Raw genomic sequence first — 22,280 nt, forward strand, 5'->3', positions numbered from 1 at the left:
GGTCTGAATTTATTCTGTGTTCTACTGAAAATCGAATTATTAAGTGAAATGTGTTTTGGTGAGTCTATAGGAAAGTTTCAACTGTGGTGAAGAGTATGAATGTGTAAGACGGTTTGCTATATGTGTATTTAGGAATACAATCTACCGTAGAGTTTCTTCAAATCAGACCTAACTGCTATTGTTGAAATTAAAAGCAAACGCTAGTTGAAAACAAATAAAGGGTACAAATAAAAGCTAATACATCAACAAACAAAATTAAAGGAGAAGTTCACCCTGAAAAAAAACAATATTCTGAAAATAGCAGGAAAAAATAACCAATTGGTGGAGGTTTGAGGAAAATCCATCAAAGGTTAAGAAAGTAATTATTTTATGTCATAAACGAGCAGCTTCTTGAGATGTTATGTGGTATATACATAATTTTCAGTTTTTAATGGTTCATAATCACTAAAAGGACACAACTTTTCTTTCTGGAGCGGGTGTGAAAAGAAAAGAGAAATTGTATGTCGATGTACTGAAGGTCCATTTTATTATTCTTATTACAGAAAATCACAATGATTGAATGTTTTACTACACGATATATATAGGGAAGCTACTCGCATTTGACGTCAATAGAAAAAAAATCTAATGATGTTTTAAAGGGATGGCCCGGGATGAAAATACTTATCTCTAAAACAGAATAGAGCAAAATTCACAGAGCAAAATGCTGAAGATTTTATCAAAATCGGATATCAAATAATGAAGTTATTGAATTTTAAAGTTTATCAATATTTTGTGAAAACAGTTATATGCACATCGTTATGAATATTCATTAGTTGCGACAATAAATAACTAATACACTTAATCAGTTGTCAATCCAATTGTTTTAGTTCATGGTAGAACAAATTTGAATAAACCTAATTTCATATAATAAAATACAAAAAACAAGTGGGTACATGACATCATCAGCAAACCCAGTGAGTATTCATAAAGACATGCCTAGAACTGTTTCACCGGAATTATGAAAATCTTTAAAATTCCATTACTTTATGTTATCCGATGTTATCCGATTTTATTTTCAGCGGTTTGCTTTGTAAATTTTACTAAATTGAGATACAAGTATCTCAAGCCTGGACCATCCCTTTAAAGCTGTGATTGATTTTCCTCAAACCTTCATTAATATTTTTCATTATTTATTCTGGTATTGCTAGGATAAACTTTTTGTCAAGGTGAACTTCCATTTTAAGCATTTTGCTTTTTTAATGCTTTATACGTTCATTTTTCGTCTCGCCGTTGCATATGCAATTACAGGAATGTGTGCAATTTTCACCCGGATAAACAAGAAAATTATAAGTATTTGCATACTATTTTGCCTACCGACATAAACAAAATGCGAGAAAAATGAGGATTACTAGTATCATGCATTTGGCACATACCCTCTTAAAACGCTGAATGAGAAGGTCTTTTACGGTTGATCGTGGATGACCGTTTGTGATGACTTATGGGATCTCACGGAAGCAAGAGTAGTCTGCAGAATGTTGGGGTTCAACGGAACATTGGAAACGCCTGGTTCTGCTAGGTTTGGGCAGGGAACCAGTGATATTATTGATATCGGGTGTTCCGGAACTGAGGAGAGCCTGTCGGACTGTCCACACATCAGGAAAATATCTTTTTGCGGTCATAACGAAGATGCAGGTGCCAGGTGCTATTCAGGGGGTATGTAACAATTTTCATTGCTTATCGATAAGCAGGAATTAAATTGTCCCTTTGAATCAATATAAATAAAGTGAAATTTGAATCACACTCATTCAAGCAAACTCCCCTTGGTTCAAATATAAATCAACTTAATCATTTACAGATAAATTGGCATGTTCAGTTTCAAAGCACCGTGATATTGGATAACTTTTAATTCATTCATGGTCTTTTTGGCTGGGAAAACCAAATGATCACGACACAACATTGTTCTGCACTTGTCCTACGGAACGCATTGCCATGTCAGGAGCATAAACTCGTCTTTTTTTTCAAACGGCATATCAAGTACATCAAATCCTGAGTTTAAAACAATTGCAGAACATTAAATTCCCTACGGAAACTTTTTGAGACATTGCGACACCAACCATGTCAACTCTGTTGTCTTGACAACCAATCCCAACGAGCCCCGGTTACGTCATACAAAGATGATCTACTGTAAACACACATTCAACATGCATAAAATTCAAGGAAGTTAAGCCTAAGACTTGTTCTGAAAATGCTCGCAATGTACACTAACATTGAAGGGTTATTTTTCTGTTAGGACACATTACATCATGCATTTCCTACCTCGCGTATGCATTGGTTGGATTGAAAGAGTCATTAAAAAAATTGAATTTTTACTTGGTAGGTTATAAACATATCTATCTAAGACAGCAGTGAAAGATTTTCTCAATCAGTTTTGTAATTTTGCGATGAACAAAAACACCGCACACCATGCAGATCATTGGAATTGGCCGAATCACGCGAAAACACGTTATCGATACAAAATGAAGATAGAAGGTCTTGTACGGTGGATCGTGGATGACCGTTTGTGATGTTCGTTGGTATAATGATTACACGTTCTATGGTTGGGATCTATTAGCTGCAAGAGTAGTCTGCAGAATGCTCGGGTTCGACGGGGCGTTGGCAGCGCCTCGTTTGTCTAGTTTTGGGCAGGGAACCGGTGATATTATTGGTGTCGATTGTTACGGAACAGAAGACAGTTTGGCAGACTGCCCCTATGTGGAGATCTATTCTTCCTGTGGGCATCAATACGATGTGGGTGCCGTGTGCTATTCGGAGGTGCGTGATCAATATTTACATTCATCAACTAATAGTACTTGAAGATGTGGACTACATTACTATGAAATTAAAAAAAACTTTTTTTGAGCTAATGCAACAATATCAAAATTTTGATTACATATTAAAACTAGATTTAAAATTATCTTGTCCTCTTATTACAAAATACGTACACATTAAAGTAATAGCTGGTGATAACATAGAATACCTGCTGTGTTCTAATACATGTATCAACTGTTCAGTCCTTATATGAAACAATTTATCAAAATTCTAGTATCTAAAATGATACCGACTTTATCATTATTAGTAAAATGGAAGACAAAGTGATATCTAGTGACAAAATTCTATCAGAAATGTAGACTAATGTCTCTTCGTTGGCTCGAACAATCTAGAATGGAGAGTGGAAGTCTTGCATGCTGGATAGTGGATGACCATAATGTGGTGTCAGTTGGCATGGTTGGTGGGATCAAAGGGCTGCAAAAGTTGTTTGCAGAATAGCCGTGTTTGACGGGGCGTTAGAAGACTCTTGTTTCTCTAGGTTTGGTGCGGGAACCTATTATCTTATTGGCGTATTTTTTATAACTGAGGAAAGCCTGGCGAACTGTCCAAACCTTTGGAAAACCTCTGTATGTGAGCATAACGAAGTTGTAGGTGCCGTGTGTTACTTAAGGGGTATGTAATAACATTCATTGCTTATCAATATGCATGACTCAATTCCAAATGATTCATTACACATTCAATATGATTAAAGTGAATACCAATGCTTATATATTCGTGAGCGATCTCCACTTGATTTAGAAGTGATAGGTTTAATTAATAACATAATGAATATATTCAAGCAAAAAGGGTAATGTTCAAAGTATTCCAAGTGTGCAAAGCAAAATAATAATCTTGAATGCGAGTGGAGGTTTTTTATGCTGGATCATGGATGACCGTCTGTGGTGATTGGTATTGGGATCTGAGGGAAGCAAGGGTAGTCTGCAGAATGCTCAGCTTCGACGGGGCGTTGGAAGCGCCTCGTTTTTCTACGTTTGGGCAGGGAACCGGTGATATTATTGATTTCGGTTGTTACGGAACAGAAGACAGCTTGGTAGACTGTTCTTACGTCCGTTCATCGTGTGGGCATCAACATGATATGGGTGCCGTGTGTTATACAGGAGGTATATGATCAATTTTGTATTCGTCAACCAATAGTTCTCGCAGATTTATTACTACATTATCATGACTGAAATACAATATTTTTTAAATTCAATAACACATGAAATTTTGATTACAAATACAAATTCATTTATGCTAACAACTTGTACCCATTATGTTACATATTTATCGAAGTAATAGCTAGCGATAGCATAAAAATGTTGATTTGTTTTGATTGACATTTTCCAGTCCTTTTAAAATAAAACGATTTATCAATATTTGGATATCTAAAATTATATCGTTTCTTCAATCATGTCAATGACTCGAATATTGTTCAACATGTTCAATAGAGAGTAAATGTCTTGTACAGTAGATATTGGTGGGATCTGAGGGCTGCAAAACCTGTTTGCAGAATTCTCCACTTCGACGGGGCGTAAGAAGTGCCTCGTTTGTCTAGGTTTGGTCTCAGAACTGGTGATATTATTGATGTCGGTTGTTTTGGAACAGAAGATAGCCTGACTGACTGCCCACATGTGTATATCCTTTCTTCTTGTGGGCATCAAAACGATGCGGGTGCCGTGTGCTATGTGGGAGGTAGGCCTATATGTGAACAGCCACCCCCAAACCAATGATAAGTCGCCCAAAATGAATCTTTATATTTTTATTGAGTTTGAAATGCACATCCTAAGCTTTAAAATGAAAATGATATAGGTTTTTTTTCAATTATTCAACGATAACCAACGCAAATATTTGATTGTATGCAGAAGAAACTACGTGAGATCTTAGAAAAATATGGAGAAAATAATGTTTGAAGTTCTGAGTTCACTCAGGTATGAGATGTGCATTCTGTGCAATCTCAGAAAAGCTTGTGTCAAAGAAACTTCTGTCTTGTTTTTTTTATTTAACTTTACAACTAGAAATCTTGACAGTATCTAGAAGGATAATTATTCTTTTAGATAAGCTGAATTTGTGTTATTTATTTTTCTATTTTAACAAAAAAGTTTTGCGTTGCTCAGATGGACTTTGTCCAGCCCTTGTAGTAACATTCTAGTATCTTAAAGATATACCGTCTTATCATGGTTACTAAAATGACATAACTGAAGACTGGAATATGTTATGAAGGGGTTATAAACTTTTTGTAAATACTTGCAAATATCGGAATGTTCTGACACTATTATACACCGAGGGCAATTCAATTTCAGAGAATATCAATACAAACACGTTGAATCATATGAAGAATAAAGTATATCCCCGGACAATTCATACTTGATATTCGGGAGAGTTGGCCATAGACCGAACACTTTCATTTCATTAATTTGATTATACACATGATTTTTAATGTTCGAATACTCCACAACCTATTGAACTTTCAGGGGAGAGTATCAAAAGATCTGTATAAATCAAATCAAACTCTTCCTATGTGGAAATGGTCTGCTGTTTCTGAGAATACCCTCTTCCACCGGACACTCCATTTGATTATCAGTATTTGTGTTTTGTTTGAACATTGTCGATCTAAAATGTTCTTTTAGAAAATAATTGTTCTTTTAATATCATATGGAATGCATTTTAATTATCTAGCACACCCAAATCCATTTCAAGTTCGTCTGGTCGGTGGATCAAACGATGCTGAAGGCACAGTAGAGGTTCTGAATGATGGATCATGGGGTACTATCTGTCATGACTTCTGGGACCTAAGAGACGCCAGGGTTGTTTGTAGGATGCTGGGGTTCGATGGAGCCTTGAAGGCACCGAGGTCTGCACGGTTTGGTCAAGGATCGGGCCGCATTCTTCTTGTTGGCGTCGGTTGTGACGGAACAGAAGACAACCTTGCAGACTGTGCTCATCCAGGGATTGGAGATTATTGTATTCATGCTTGGGACGCAGGCGCAATCTGTTTTTCGTTTGTATTTATTTTTAATACGTTTAATACATAAAGCCGCCTGGAGGTGGAGCAATTGCCTTTTATTGACCTGATCAATGGTTCCGGCTAAAGATGGAGCTTAATTGTCATGATGCAATTGAGATGGTGACTCCATATTGGACAGTGCAGTTAGAAAAAAATCAACGTGCCATTTTACAATTGTTGTTCTATTTGAACTAACCTATTGGTTGGTAAAAAAAAAGAACCAGGAGGTATATGATCAGATCTAAATTTGTCAACCGATAGTAATTGCAGATGTAGGCGTGCATTACCATGACTGAAATGCATTTTTTTTATTCAGTAACACTTTATGAAAATGTTGATTACAAATAAAAAAAAAAATAACTATGTTAATAGCTTGTCCCCAGACGTTATCTATTGATCGAAGAAATAGCTAGCAAAAGCGTAACAGTTTTGCCCAGTCCTTTGAAAAAAAGTTATAAACACTAGGATATCAACAATTATATTTCCTCTTCAAGCATGGGGATGACTCGAACAAACTTGAATGAAGAGTTGATGTCTTGTATGCTAGATTATGGATGACCGTCTGTGATTTGTACGGTTATTGGGATCTAAGAGAGGCCAGGGTCGTCTGTAGAATGCTCGCGTTCGACGGGACGATAGATGCGCCTCGTTTGTCTAGGTTTGGGCAGGGAACCGGTGATATTATTCGTGTCGATTATTGTTACGGAACAGAAGACAGCCTGGTAGACTGTTCTTATTTCCGTTCCTCGTGTGGGCATCAATACGATGTGGGTGCCGTGTGCTATTCAGGAGGTATGTGATCAATTTATATCAGTCAACCAACAGTACTTGCAGATGTGGGCCTACATTACTGATTGAAAAAAAATCTTTTGTGCAACAATATCAACAATTTGATTACAAATCAATACTCGATTTTTTTCCCGAAATTATATTTTCCTCTTATTATGAAATACACGTTAATTAAAGTAATAGCTGGCGATATAATAGTATACTTGCAATGTTCTTATACATGTATCAATTTATCAAAATTCTAATATCTGAAATGATTCTGTCTTTATTATTATTACTAAAATGGAATAATTGAAGACACAGTAACAGATTCTATCAGAAATGCAGATTATCGTCTCTTCCATGGCTCGAACAATCTTGAATGAAGAGTGGAAGTCTTGCATGCTGGATAGTGGATGACCATAATGTGGTGTCAGTTGGCATGGTTGGTGGGATAAAAGGGCTGCAAAAGTTGTTTGCAGAATAGTCAGGTTTGGCGGGGCGTTAGAAGACCCTCTGTCTAGGTTTGGTGCGGGAACTATTATCTTATTGGCGTATTTTTTAATAACTGAGGAAAGCCTGGCGGATAGTCCTAATCTTTAGAAAACCTCTGTATGTGAGCATAACGAAGTTGGAGGTGCCGTGTGCTACTCAGGGGGTATGTAACAACATTCATTGCTTTTCAATATGCATGACTCAATTCCAAATGATTCATTACACATTCAATATGATTAAAGTGAATGCCAATTCTATTTTATTAGTGAGCAATCTCCACTTGATTTAGAAGTCTAAGGTTTTAAGGTTTAATTAACTACATGATAGATTTATTCAAGTATTCCAATTGTGTAAATCAAAATAACAATCTTGAATGAAGAGTTGAGGTCTTGTATGCTGGATCATGGATGACCGTCTGTAGTGATTGGTGGGATCTAAAGGAAGCAAGGGTAGTCTGCAGAATACTCGGCTTCGACGGGGCGTTAGAAGCACCTCGTTTGTCTAGGTTTGGGCAGGGAACCGGTGATATTATTCGTGTCGATTATTGTTACGGAACAGAGAACAGCTTGATAGACTGTCCAAATGTGTACATCTATTCTTCATGTGGGCATCAGAACGATGCGGGTGCCGTGTGCTATTCGGGAGGTATGTGACCAATTTACATCCGTCAACGAATAATACTTCAATATGTGGGCCTACATTACTATGAAATAAAGAAAAATATTTTGAGCTAATGCAACGATATCAAAATCTTGATTACAAATTAAAAATCGATTATCTTAATCAAAACTATCTTGTTCTCTTATATATTAAAGTAATAGCTGGCGATATCATAGAATGCTTGCAGTGTTCTAATACATGTATCACTCATTCAATCCTCAAAATCGGAATTAGTTCGTCTTGGTAGGGAGCGGGAACCGGTTATGTTATTGGCGTAATTTGCTTTAGAACTGAGGAAAGCCTGACGGATTTTACTGTCCAAACATCAAGATGGAGGCGTCATTTGCTATTCAGGGGGTATGTAACAACGTCCATTGTTAACAGATATGTATGAATAAATTTCCAAATGGTTCACTACAGATCAAATGATTACAATGAACAATAGTGCCTCTACATTCTTGAGCAAACTCCACTTGATTTAGAAATATTACATGTACGTTTAATTAATCACAGAATAATAAATCTATTCAGGCTAAAAGCGTAATGTTGAAAGTCTTCGAATTATGCAAAATAACAATGTCAAGAGTTGAGGTCTTGTATGCTGGATCGTGGATGACCGTCTGTAGTGATTGGGTTTGGGATTTAAGGAATGCAAGGGTAGTCTGCAGAATACTCGGGTTGGACGGGGCGTTAGCAGCGCCTCGTTTGTCTAGGTTTGGGCAGGGAACCGGTGATATTATTGGTGTCGATTGTTACGGAACAGAAGACAGTCTGGAAGACTGCTCTTATTTCCGTCCCTCGTGTGGGCATCAATACGATGCGGGTGCCGTGTGTTATCTAGGAGGTATTTGATCAATTTTGTATTCGTCAACCAATAGTTCTCGCAGATTTATTAATACATTCTCATGACTGAAATACAATATTTTTTAAATTCAATAACACATGAAATTTCGATTACAGATACAAATTAATTTATGTTAATAGCTTGTCCCCACTATCTTACATATTTGTCGAAGCGATAACATAAAAACTGCTTTGTTTTTGATGGACATTTTCAAGTCCTTTTAAAATAAAAATATATTTTCAACATTTGGATATCTAAAAATTATATCGTCTATTCAATCATGGCAATGACTCGAACATTGATCAATAGAGAGTGAAGGTCTTGGATGACAGTAGAATCTGAGGGCTGCAAAACCTGTTTGCAGAATGCTCCACTTCGACGGGGCCTTAGCAGTGCCTCGGTTGTCTAGGTTTGGTCTCGGAACTAGTGATATTATTGATGTCGGTTGTTTTGGAACAGAAGACAGCCTGACTGACTGCCCACATGTGTATATCCTTCTTGTGGGCATCAAAACGATGGGTGCCGTGTGCTATTCGGGAGGTAGGCCTATATGTTACCAGCAACCCCAAAGTCAACGATAAGTCGCCCAAAACGAATCTTGATATTTTTATTGAGTTTGAAATGCACATCCTAAGCTTTAGAATGAAAATGATATATGATTTTTTTATTATTCAACGATAACCCACGCAAATATTTGATTGCATGCAGGAGAAACTACGAGAGATCTTAGAAAAATATGGAGAAAATAATGTTCGAAGTTCTGAGTTCACTCAGGTATGAGATGTGCATTCTGTGCAATCTCAGAAAAGCTTGTGTCAAAGAAACTCTTGTCTTGTTTTCTATTAAACTTTACAACTTGAAATTTTGACAGTATGTGGAAGAACAATTATTCCTTTAGATAAGCTCTTTTTTTCTATTTTAACACATAATTTTTCGTTGTTCAGGTGAACTTCGTCCAGCCCTTGTAATATAATTTATCAACATTCTAGTATCTAAAAAGATATACCGTCTTATCATGGTTACTAAAATGACATAAGTGAAGACTGGAACATGTTATGAAGGGGTATAAACTTTTTGTAAATACTTGCAAATATCAGAATGTTCACATAACTATCTACTATTATACACCGAGGGCAATCCAATTTCAGAGAATATCAATACAAACACTTTGAATCATATGAAGAATAAAGTGTATCCCCAGACAATTCATACTTGATATTCAGGAAGAGCTGGCCATAGAAAGAACAATTTCATTTTATTAATTTGATCATACACATGATTTTTAATGTTCGAATACTCCACAACCTATTAAACTTTCAGGGGAGAGTATCAAAAGATCTGTATAAATCAAATCAGACTCTTCCTATGTGGAAATGGTCTGCTGTTTCTGAGAATACCCTCTACCACCGGACACTCCATTTGATTATCAGTATTTGTGTTCTGTTTGAACATTGTCGATCTAAAATGTTCTTTTAGAAAATGATTTTTATTTTAAAATCATATGGAATGCATTTTAATTATCTAGCACACCCAAATCCATTTCAAGTTCGTCTGGTCGGTGGATCAAACGATGCTGAAGGCACAGTAGAGGTTCTGCATGATGGATCATGGGGAACTATCTGTCATGACCTCTGGGACCTTAGAGACGCCAGGGTGGTTTGTAGGATGCTGGGGTTTGATGGAGCCTTGGAGGCACCGGGGTCTGCAAGGTTTGGTCAGGGATCTGGCCGCATTCTTCTTGTTGACGTCGGGTGTGACGGAACAGAAGACAACCTTGCAGACTGTGCTCATCCAGGGATTGGAGATTACTGTATTCATGCTTGGGACGCAGGCGCAATCTGTTATTTGTTTGTATTTATTTGTAATACATAAGGCCGCCTGGAGGTGGAGCAATTGCCTTTTTCATATTGACCTGATCAATTGTTCCGGCTAAAGATGGAGCTCAATTGTCATGATGCAATTGAGATGGTGACTCCATATTGGACAGTCCAGTTAGAAAAAATCAACGTGCCATTTTACAATTGTTGTTCTATTTGAACTAACTTATTGATTGGTAAAAAAAAAGAACCAGGAGGTATATGGTCAGATCTAAATGTGTCAACCGATAGTAATTGCAGATGTAGGCGTGCATTACCATGACTGAAATACAATATTTTTTTTTCAGTAACACATTATGAAAATTGTGATTACAAAAAAAAAAATAACTATGTTAAAAGCTTGTCCCCATACGTTATCTATTGATCGAAGTAATAGCTAGCAAAAGCGTAACAGTTTTGCCCAGTCCTTTTAAAAAATTATAAACACTAGGATATCAACAATTATATTTCCTCTTCAAGCATGGGGATGACTCGAACAAACTTGAATGAAGAGTTGAGGTCTTTTATGCTAGATTATGGATGACCGTCTGTGATTGGTACGGTGACTGGGATCTAAGAGAGGCCAGGATCGCGTGCAGAATGCTTGGGTTCGACGGGGCGTTAGCAGCGTCTCGTTTGTTTAGGTTTGGGCAGGGAACCGGTGGTATTCTTGATGTCCGTAATTGTGACGGAACAGAAGACAGCTTGGTAGACTGTTCTTATTTCCTTTCCTCGTGTGGGCATCAACATGATGTGGGTGCCGTGTGCTATTCAGGAGGTATGTGATCAATTTGTATCAGTCAACCAACAATACTTGCAGATGTGGGCCTACATTACTGATTAAAAAAATCTTTTGTGCAACAATATCAACAATTTGATTACAAGTTAATACTTGATTTTTTTTCTCGAAATGATCTTTTCCTCTTATTATGAAATACACGTTAATTAAAGCAATAGCTGGCGATATAATAGTATACTTGCAATGTTCTTATACATGTATCAATTTATCAAAATTCTAATATCTGAAATGATTCTGTCTTTATTATTATTACTAAAATGGAATAATTGAAGACACAGTGATATCTAGTAACGGATTCTATCAGAAATGCAGATTATCGTCTCTTCCATGGCTCGAACAATCTTGAATGAAGAGTGGAAGTCTTGTATGCTGGATAGTGGATGACCATATGTGGTGACAATTAGTATGGTTGGTGGGATTAAAGTGCTGCAATAGTTGTTTGCAGAATAGTCAGGTATGAAGGGGCGTTAGAAACTGGTCGTTTGTCTAAGTGTGATGAGGAAACCGCTTATATTATTGGCGTAATTTGTTTTAGAACTAAGGAAAGCCTGGCGGACTGTCCAAATCTTTAGAAAACCTCTGTATGTGAGCATAACGAAGATGGAGGTGCCATGTGTTAATCAGGGGGTATGTAACGGCATTCATTGCTTATCGACATGCATGAATCAGTTCCAAATGGTTCATTACAAATTCAATTTATTAAAGTAAATGCAAATTCTATTTTATTAGTGAGCAATCTCCACTTGATTTAGAAGTCTCAGGTTTAATCAATTACATAATAAACTTATTCAAGTATTCCAATTGTGTAAATAAAATTACAATCTTGAATGAAGAGTTAAGGTCTCGTATGCTGGATCGTGGATGACCGTATGTGGTTGGTATTGGGATTTAAGGCAAGCAAGGGTAGCCTGCAGAATGCTCGGCTTCGAGGGGGCGTTAGAAGCGCCTCGTTTGTCTAGGTTTGGGCAGGGAACCGGTGGTATTATTCGTGTCCGTAATTGTGACGGAACAGAAGACAGCTTGGTAGACTGCTATATATATTATGTCACTTCCTGGTGTGGACATCAATACGATGCGGGTGCCGTGTGTTATTCAGGAGGTACGTGATCAACTTTATATTCGTCAACCAGTAGTTCTTGCAGATGTCGGCCTACATCACCATGATTGAAATATAAGAATATTTAGGTTAATACCACATTATGAAAATTTCGATTACAAATATTATGTTAACAGCTTGTGCCCATATGTTGCACATTAATCGAAGTAATAGCAAGCAAAAGAATGATCGTTTTGCGTTGTTTAGATGGATATTAATCGTGCAGTCCTTTGATAATAAATATATTTTTTAACATTTGGATATCTAAAATGATATCGTCTCTTCAGTCATGGCAGTGGCTCGAACAATGTTGCATGGAGAGTAAAGGTCTTGTACAGTAGATCATGGATGACAGTTTGTGGTAGTGGTTGGTGGGATCTAAGGGAGGCAAGGGTTGTTTGCAGAAAGCTCGGCTTCGACGGGGCGTTGGGAGCGCCTCTTCTGTCTAGGTTTGGGCAGGGAAACGGTGATATTATTGATGTCGGTTGTTACGGAACAGAAGACAGCTTGGCAGGCTGCTCTGTGGGGCTCTATTTTTCATGTGGGCATCAGAGCGATGCGGGTGCCGTGTGCTATTCTGGAGGTATGTGATCAATTTACATCCGTCAACCAATAATACTTGCAGTTGTGGGCCTACATTACTATGAAATAAAAATAATCTTTTGAGCTATTAAATGCAACAATATCAAAATTTTGATTACAAATTAGAACTTGATTTTTTTCAAAATTGTCTTGTCCTCTTATGAAATACTTACACATAAGTTAAAGTAATAGCTGGCGAAAGCATGGACAGAATACTTGAAGTGTCCTAATACATGTATCAATGAAGTACTTAAAATGAAACAACTTGTAAAATATCTAGTATTTTACTAAAATGGAATTGAAGACGCAGTGATATCTAGTAACAAATTCTATCAGAAATGCAGATTATCGTCTCTTCAATGGCTCGAACAATCTTGAATGAAGAGTGGAAGTCTTGCATGCTGGACAGTGGATGACCGTCTGTGGTGACAGTTGGTATGGTTCGTGGGATCTAAGGGCTGCAATAGTTGTTTGCAGAAAAGTCAGGTTTGGTTGGGCGTTAGATTACCCTCATTTGTCTAGGTTTGATTCGAGAACCTATTATATTATTGGCGTAATTTGTTTTGGAACTGAGGAAAGCCTGGCGGACTGTCCTAACCTTTAGAAAACCTCTGTATGTGAGCATAACGAAGATGGAGGTGCTGTGTGCTACTCAGGGGGTATGTAACAGCATTCATTGCTTTTCAATATGCATGACTCAATTCCAAATGATTCATTACACATTCAATATGATTAAAGTGAATACCAATGCTTATATATTCGTGAGCGATCTCCACTTGATTTAGAAGTGATACGTTTAATTAATAACATAATGAATATATTCAAGCAAAAAGTGTAATGTTCAAATTATTCCAAGTGTGCAAACCAAAATAAAAATCTTGAATGTGAGTGGAGGTATTTTATGCTGGATCGTGGATGACCGTCTGTGGTGATGGGTGGGGGTGGAGGAACTGGAATCTATGGGAGGCAAGGGTAGTCTGCAGAATGCTCGGCTTCGACGGGGCGTTGACAGCGCCTCGTTTGTCTAGGTTTGGGCGGGGAACCGGTGATATTATTGATGTCGATTGTCTCGGAACAGAAGACAGCTTGGCAGACTGCCCCTATGTGGAGATCGATTCTTCCTGTGGGCATCAAAACGATGCGGGTGCCGTGTGTTATTCAGGAGGTATATGATCAACTTTATATTCGTCAACCAATAGTTCTTGCAGATTTATGACTACATTATCATGACTGAAATTAAATTCAATAACACATGAAAATTTCGATTACAAATACAAATTCATTTATGCTAACAACTTGTACCCATTATGTTAACCCATTGTACCCATTTATTTGTAAAGCGCTTAGACACGTCGTTCCGATGTATTAAGCGCTATATAAAAGCGGATTATTATTATTATCATTATTACATATTTATCGAAGTAATAGCTAGCGATAGCATAAAAATGTTGATTTGTTTTGATTGACATTTCCCAGTCCTTTTAAAATAAAACGATTTATCAATATTTGGATATCTAAAATTATATAGTTTCTTCAATCATGTCAATGACTCGAATATTGTTCAACATGTTCAATAGAGAGTAAATGTCTTGTACAGTAGATATTGGTGGGATCTGAGGGCTGCAAAACCTGTTTGCAGAATTCTCCACTTCGATGGGGCGTAAGAAGTGTCTCATTTGTCTAGGTTTGGTCTCAGAACTGGTGATATTATTGATGTCGGTTGTTTTGGAACAGAAGATAGCCTGACTGACTGCCCACATGTGTATATCCTTTCTTCTTGTGGGCATCAAAACGATGCGGGTGCCGTGTGCTATGTGGGAGGTAGGCCTATATGTGAACAGCCACCCCCAAACCAATGATAGGTCGCCCAAAATGAATCTTGATATTTTTATTGAGTTTGAAATGCACATCAAAAGCTTTAGAATGAAAATGATATATATATTTTTTTTTAATTATTTAACGATAACAAACGCAAATATTTGATTGTATGCAGAAGAAACTACGTGAGATCTTAGAAAAATATGGAGAAAATAATGTTTGAAGTTCTGAGTTCACTCATGTATGAGATGTGCATTCTGTGCAATCTCAGAAAAGCTTGTGTCAAATGAACTCTTGTCTTGTTTTCTATTTAACTTTACAACTAGAAATCTTGACAGTATCTAGAAGGAAAATTATTCTTTTAGATAAGCTGATTTTGTGTTATTTATTTTTCTATTTTAACAAAAATGTTTTGCGTTGTTCAGATGGACTTTGTCCAGCCCTTGTAGTAACATTCTAGTATCTTAAAGATATACCGTCTTATCATGGTTACTAAAATGACATAACTGAAGACTGGAATATGTTATGAAGGGGTTATAAACTTTTTGTAAATACTTGCTAATATCGGAATGTTCTGATACTATTATACACCGAGGGCAATTCAATTTCAGAGAATATCAATACAAACACGTTGAATCATATGAAGAATAAAGTATATCCCCGGACAATTCATACTTGATATTCGGGAGAGTTGGCCATAGACCGAACACTTTCATTTTATCAATTTGATCATACACATGATTTTTAATGTTCGAATACTCCACAACCTATTGAACTTTCAGGGGAGAGTATCAAAAGATCTGTATAAATCAAATCAGACTCTTCCTATGTGGAAATGGTCTGCTGTTTCTGAGAATACCCTCTTCCACCGGACACTCCATTTGATTATCAGTATTTGTGTTCTGTTTGAACATTGTCGATCTAAAATGTTCTTTTAGAAAATAATTGTTCTTTTAATATCATATGGAATGCATTTTAATTATCTAGCACACCCAAATCCATTTCAAGTTCGTCTGGTCGGTGGATCAAACGATGCTGAAGGCACAGTAGAGGTTCTGCATGATGGATCATGGGGTACTATCTGTCATGACTTCTGGGACCTGAGAGACGCCAGGGTGGTTTGTAGGATGCTGGGGTTTGATGGAGCCTTGGAAGCACCGGGGTCTGCAAGGTTTGGTCAGGGATCTGGCCGCATTCTTCTTGCTGGCGTCGGGTGTGACGGAACAGAAGACAACCTTGCAGACTGTGCTCATCCAGGGATTGGAGATTATTGTATTCATGCTTGGGACGCAGGCGCAATCTGTTATTCGTTTGTATTTATTTTTAATACATAAAGCCGCCTGGAGGTGGACCAATTGCCTTTTATTGACCTGATCAATGGTTCCGGCTAAAGATGGAGCTTAATTGTCATGATGAAATTGAGATGGTGACTCCATATTGGACAGTGCAGTTAGAAAAAAATCAACGTGCCATTTTACAATTGTTGTTCTATTTGAACTAACCTATTGGTTGGTAAAAAAAAAGAACCAGGAGGTATATGATCAGATCTAAATTTGTCAACCGATAGTAATTGCAGATGTAGGCGTGCATTACCATGACTGAAATACAATGATTTTTTTTTATTCAGTAACACATTATGAAAATGTTGATTACAAATAAAAAAAAAACTATGTTAATAGCTTGTCCCCATACGTTATCTATTGATCGAAGTAATAGCTAGCAAAGCGTAACAGTTTTGCCCAGTTCTTTAAAAAGGTTATAAACACTAGGATATCAACAATAATATTTCCTCTTCAAGCATGGGGATGACTCGAACAAACTTGAATGAAGAGTTGATGTCTTGTATGCTAGATTATGGATGACCGTCTGTGATTGGTACGGTTATTGGGATCTAAGAGAGGCCAGGGTCGTCTGCAGAATGCTCGGGTTCGACGGGGCGTTAGCAGCGTCTCGTTTGTTTAGGTTTGGGCAGGGAACCGATGATATTATTGCTGTCCGTTGTTACGGAACAGAAGACAGCCTGGTAGACTGCTCTTATGTCCGTTCATCGTGTGGACATCAATACGATGCGGGTGCCGTGTGCTATTCAGGAGGTATATGATACATTTTACATCCGCCAACCAATGGTACTTGCAGATGTCTGCTTACATCACCATGATTGAAATATAAGAATATTTTAGGCTAATACCACATGATGAAAATTTTGATTACAAATCAATAAATAATTAATTATGCTAATAGTTTCTGCCCATATGTTACACATTAGTCGAAATAGCAGCAAGCAAAGGAATAGTTTTGCGTTGTTTAGATGGATATTTATCGTGCAGTCCTTTGATAATAAATATTATTTTTAACATTTGGATATCTAAAATATATATTCTCTTCAATAACGGCAATGGCTCGATCAAGGTTGAATGGAGAAAGGAGGTCTTGTATGCTGGATCGTGGATGACTGTCTGTGGTTTGGGGTGGGATCTAAGGTTTACAAGAGTAGTGTGCAGAATACTCGGGTTCGACGGGGCATTGGAAGCCTTGTTCGTCTAGGTTTGGGCAGGGAACCGGTGATGTTATTGCTGTAGGCTGTTTCCGAACAGAAGACAGCCTGGTAGACTGCTCTTATGTCCGTTCCTCGTGTGGGCATCAATACGATGCGGGTGCCGTGTGCTATTCAGGAGGTATATGATCAATTTTGTAATCGTCAACCAATAGTTCTTGCAGATATCGGCCTACATCATGATTGAAATATAAGAATATTGTAGGTTTATAGCATGTTTAATACCCCATTGTGAACACTTCCGATTACAAATAAAACAATCTTTGTTAATAGCTTGTTTTCACATGTTACACATTAATGGAGCTAAAAGCTATAGCGAAAGCATAGCAGTGTTTGCGTTGTTGAAATCAACATTGTCCAGACCATTTGAAATAAAACAATTCATCAACATTTGGATATATAAAATGATATTTTTTCCTCAATCATGGCGATGACTCGAACAACGTTGCATGGAAAGTAGAGTTCTTGTACAGTAGATCATGGATGACCGTCTGTGGTGATTGGAGGTGGAATCTAAGGGCTGCAAGGGTTGTTTGCAGAATGTTCGACTTCGACGGGGCTTTGGAAGCGCCTCGTTTGTCTAAATTTTGACAGGGAACCGGTGATATTATTGAAGTCGAGTGTTTCGGAACTGAAGAAGGCCTGGCGGACTGTCCATACCTCTGGGAAATTCATTCCTGTGGACATCACAAAGATGCGGGTGCCACATGCTATTCGGGAGGTATATGATCAATTTACATCCGTCAACCAATACTAATGCTTGCAGATGGAGGCCTACATTATCATGATTGAAATTCAAAAAATGTTTTCGGTTAATACCACAATATTGATATTTCGATTACGAATAAATAAAAATATTTGTGTTAATTACTTGTTCCCGTAATGTGTTACATATTCTTCGAAGTAATAGCAAAATCATAACAAGTTTACGTTGTTCAGATGGGCAATTATCAAGTCCTTTTATAATAAAACAATTTATCACCATTTCAATATCGTCTCTTCGGTCATGGCAATGGCTCGAACAATGTTGAATAGAGAGTGGAGCTCTTATACGGTAGATCATGGATAACAGTCTGCGGTAGACATGGTATTGGGTGGTGGAATCTCATCGAAGCAAGGGTTGCCTGTAGAATACTCGGGTTCGACAAGGCATTGGAAGCCTTGTTCGTCTAGGTTTGGGCAGGGATCCGGTGATATTATTGCTGTACGTTGTTACGGAACAGAAGACAGCTTGTCCCACTGCCCAGTTTTAAGTAGAGAGCCTACTTGCAAACATCAGTATGATGCAGGCGCCGTGTGTTATCTGGGAGGTATAAACAACTTTTACACTTGTAAAATGAACCATAAGTATTCTAGGATGCTTTTTATAAGGTCAGTTTGTTTTGGGTCATCGATGTGCAAGCTACAGAAGTTGACTGCTTAACTAACCCTCATCATGTCCTTCTAATAAAAATTGACATCCTGTCAAGGGTTCAGAAAGGTAGAGTGGAAATAGCGTACGACTGATCTTCGAGAATAGTTTGTATTTGTGGCATCAAATTACTCACGCTCTTAGATATATTCTAAACGATAAAAGTTTAATTCTCAGTCACAATATAAATTTTAGAAAAATGCAATTTTGATCACGAATATTAATCTCCACTTGATTTATAAATTTTAGTTTTGAATAATCACAGAATATTAGATTCATTCAAGCAAAAAGTGTAATGTTCAAAGTATTCCTATTGTGCAAATCAAAATAATCTTGGATGAAGAGTTGAGGTCTTGTACAGTAGATCATGGTTGACCGTCTGTGGTGGAGGGTGGTGGGATCTTAGAGAGGCCAGGGTCGTCTGTCGAATGCTCGGGTTCGACGGGGCGTTAGAAGCGTCTCGTTTGCCTAGGTTTGGGCAGGGAACCGGTGATATTCTTGATGTCCGTAATTGTTACGGAACAGAAGACAGCCTGGTAGACTGCGATTATATCCGTTCCTCGTGTGGGCATCAATACGATGCGGGTGCCGTGTGTTATTCAGGAGGTATATGATCAATTTTGTATTCGTCAACCAATAGTTCTCGCAGATTTATTACTACATTATCATGACTGAAATACAATATTTTTAAATTCAATAACACATGAAATTGCGATTACAAATACAAATTGATTTATGTTAAAAGCTTGTCCCCACTATGTTACAATTTATCGAAGTAATAGCTAGCAATAACATAAAACAGTAATTATTTGCTTTATTGTTGATGGACATTTTCCAGTCCTTTTAAAATAAAAATAGATTGTCAACATTTCGATATCTAAAATGATCATGGCAATGACTCGAACATTGATCAATAGAGAGTGAAGGTCTTGGATGACACTGGGATCTGAGGGCTGCAAAACCTGTTTACAGAATGCTCCACTTCGGCGGTGCCTTAAAAGTGCCTCGTTTGTGTAGGTTTGGTCTCAGAACTGGTGATATTATTGATGTCTGTTGTTTTGGAACAGACGACAACCTGATTGACTGCCCACATGTGTATACCCTTTCTTCTTGTGGGCATCAAAACGATGCGGGTGCCGTGTGCTATTTGGGAGGTAGGCCTATATGTTACCAGCCACCCCAAAGCCAACGATAAATCGCCCAAAATGAATCTTGATATTTTATTGAGTTTGAAATGCACATCAAAAGCTTAAGAATGAAAATTATATATGTTTTTAAAAAAATTATTCAACAATAACCCTCGCAAATAGTTGATTGCATGCAGAAGAAACTACGACAGATCTTAGAAAAATATGGAGAAAATAATGTTTGAAGTTCTGAGTTCACTCAGGTATGAGATGTGCATTCTGTGCAATCTCAGAAAAGCTTGTGTCAAAGAAACTTCTGTCTTGTTTTTTTTATTTAACTTAACAATTTGAAATCTTGACAGTATTTGGAAGAATATTCATTCCTTTATATTAGCTTATTTATTTTTCTTTTTTAACCTAAAAGTTTTGCGTTGTTCAGATGAACTTCGTCCAGCCCTTGTAATATAATTTATCAACATTCTAGTATCTAAAAAGATATACTGTCTTATCATGGTTACTAAAATGACATAAGTGAAGACTGGAACATGTTATGAAGGGGGTATAAACTTTTTGTACATACTTGCAAATATCAGAATGTTCACATAACTATATACTATTATACACCGAGGGCATTTCAATTTCAGAGATTATCAATACAAACACTTTGAATCATATGAAGAATAAAGTATATCCCCAGACAATTCTTACTTGATATTCAGGAAGAGCTGACCATAGACATACCAATATAATTTTATTAATTTGATCATACACATGATTTTTACTATTCGAATACTCCACAACCTATTAAACTTTCAGGGAAGAGTGTCAAAAGATCTGTATAAATCAAATCAGACTCTTCCTATGTGGAAATGGTCTGCTGTTTCTGAGAATACCCTCTTCCACCGGACACTCCATTTGATTATCAGTATTTGTGTTCTGTTTGAACATTGTCGATCTAAAATGTTCTTTTAGAAAATAATTGTTCTTTTAATATCATATGGAATGCATTTTAATTATCTAGCACACCCAAATCCATTTCAAGTTCGTCTGGTCGGTGGATCAAACGATGCTGAAGGCACAGTAGAGGTTCTGCATGATGGATCATGGGGAACTATCTGTCATAACCTCTGGGACCTTAGAGACGCCAGGGTGGTTTGTAGGATGCTGGGGTTTGATGGAGCCTTGGAAGCACCGAGATCCGCGAGGTTTGGTCAGGGATCTGGCCGCATTCTTCTTGTTGGCGTCGGGTGTGACGGAACAGAAGACAACCTTGCAGACTGTGCTCATCCAGGGATTGGAGATTACTGTATTCATGCTTGGGACGCAGGCGCAATCTGTTATTTGTTTGTATTTATTTTTAATACATAAGGCCGCCTGGAGGTGGAGCAATTGCCTTTTATTGACCTGATCAATGGTTCCGGCTAAAGATGGAGCTTAATTGTCATGATGCAATGGAGATGGTGACTCCATATTGGACAGTGCAGTTAGAAAAATTCAACGTGCCATTTTACAATTGTTGTTCTATTTGAACTAACCTATTGGTTGGTAAAAAAAAGAACCAGGAGGTATATGATCAGATCTAAATTTGTCAACCGATAGTAATTGCAGATGTAGGCGTGCATTACCATGACTGAAATACAATGATTTTTTTTTATTCAGTAACACATTATGAAAATGGTGATTACAAATAAAAAAATAACTATGTTAATAGCTTGTCCCCATCTATTGATCGAAGAAATAGCTAGCAAAAGCGTAACAGTTTTGCCCAGTCCTTTAAAAAAATCATAAACACTAGGATATCAACAATTATATTTCCTCTTCAAGCATGGGGATGACTCGAACAAACTTGAATGAAGAGTTGATGTCTTGTATGCTAGATTATGGATGACCGTCTGTGATTTGTACGGTTATTGGGATATAAGAGAGGCCATGATTGTGTGCAGAATGCTCGGGTTCGATGGGGCGTTAACAGCGCCTCGTTTGTCTAGGTTTGGGCGGGGAACCGGTGGTATTCTTGATGTCCGTAATTGTTACGGAACAGAAGACAGCCTGGTAGACTGCAATTCTTATTTCCGTTCCTCGTGTGGGCATCAAAACGATGCGGGTGCCGTGTGCTATTCAGGAGGTACATGATCAATTTTGTATTCGTCAACCAATAGTTCTCGCAGATTAACTACTACATTATCATGACTGAAATACAATATTTCTTAAATTCAATAACACATGAAATTTATATTACAAATACAAATTAATTTACGTTAAAAGCTTGTCCCCACTATGTTACATATTTATCGAAGTAATAGCTAGCGATAACATAAAACAATTTGCTTTGTTGTTGATGAAAATTTTCCACTCTTTTAAAATAAAAATAAATTGTCAACATTTGAATATCTAAAATGATATCGTCTGTTCAATCATGGCAAGGACTCGAACATTGATC

The 22,280-nt window shown here is 37.3% G+C and overlaps 2 protein-coding genes across 2 annotated transcripts in view; both read left to right on the top strand.

Moving 5' to 3' along the window:
* Nucleotides 1-3,715: 3,715 nt before the first annotated feature.
* On the top strand, nucleotides 3,716-7,746 carry LOC121424131 (deleted in malignant brain tumors 1 protein-like). The gene is made up of 3 exons (XM_041619730.1): nucleotides 3,716-3,947; nucleotides 5,503-5,824; nucleotides 7,473-7,746. The coding sequence occupies exons 1-3, from the start codon at nucleotides 3,716-3,718 to the stop codon at nucleotides 7,744-7,746; spliced, it is 828 nt and encodes a 275-aa protein (XP_041475664.1).
* A 583-nt stretch (nucleotides 7,747-8,329) lies between these two features.
* The window catches only part of LOC121424132 (deleted in malignant brain tumors 1 protein-like), a 28,599-nt gene continuing 14,648 nt past the window's right edge, over nucleotides 8,330-22,280 (top strand). Inside the window, exons 1-4 of the mRNA XM_041619731.1 lie at nucleotides 8,330-8,597; nucleotides 10,144-10,428; nucleotides 15,757-16,041; nucleotides 20,883-21,167. Of these exons, the coding sequence (XP_041475665.1) occupies nucleotides 8,330-8,597; nucleotides 10,144-10,428; nucleotides 15,757-16,041; nucleotides 20,883-21,167 (1,123 nt within the window). The remainder of the gene's footprint in view (nucleotides 8,598-10,143; nucleotides 10,429-15,756; nucleotides 16,042-20,882; nucleotides 21,168-22,280) is intronic.

The sequence above is a fragment of the Lytechinus variegatus genome, chromosome 11 (assembly GCF_018143015.1).
Source record: "Lytechinus variegatus isolate NC3 chromosome 11, Lvar_3.0, whole genome shotgun sequence".
Classification (NCBI taxonomy): Eukaryota; Metazoa; Echinodermata; class Echinoidea; order Temnopleuroida; family Toxopneustidae; genus Lytechinus; species Lytechinus variegatus.

What these genes read in the sequence shown, in the direction of transcription:
- LOC121424131 (XM_041619730.1), top strand. Translation starts at nt 3,716, where the DNA reads ATGACCGTCTGTGGTGATTGGTATTGGGATCTGAGGGAAGCAAGGGTA. An exon ending in TGCCGTGTGTTATACAGGAG is followed by an intron (nt 3,948 to 5,502) that starts GTATATGATCAA and finishes TTAATTATCTAG; the next exon opens with CACACCCAAATCCATTTCAA. An exon ending in GCAGGCGCAATCTGTTTTTC is followed by an intron (nt 5,825 to 7,472) that starts GTTTGTATTTAT and finishes TCTTGAATGAAG; the next exon opens with AGTTGAGGTCTTGTATGCTG.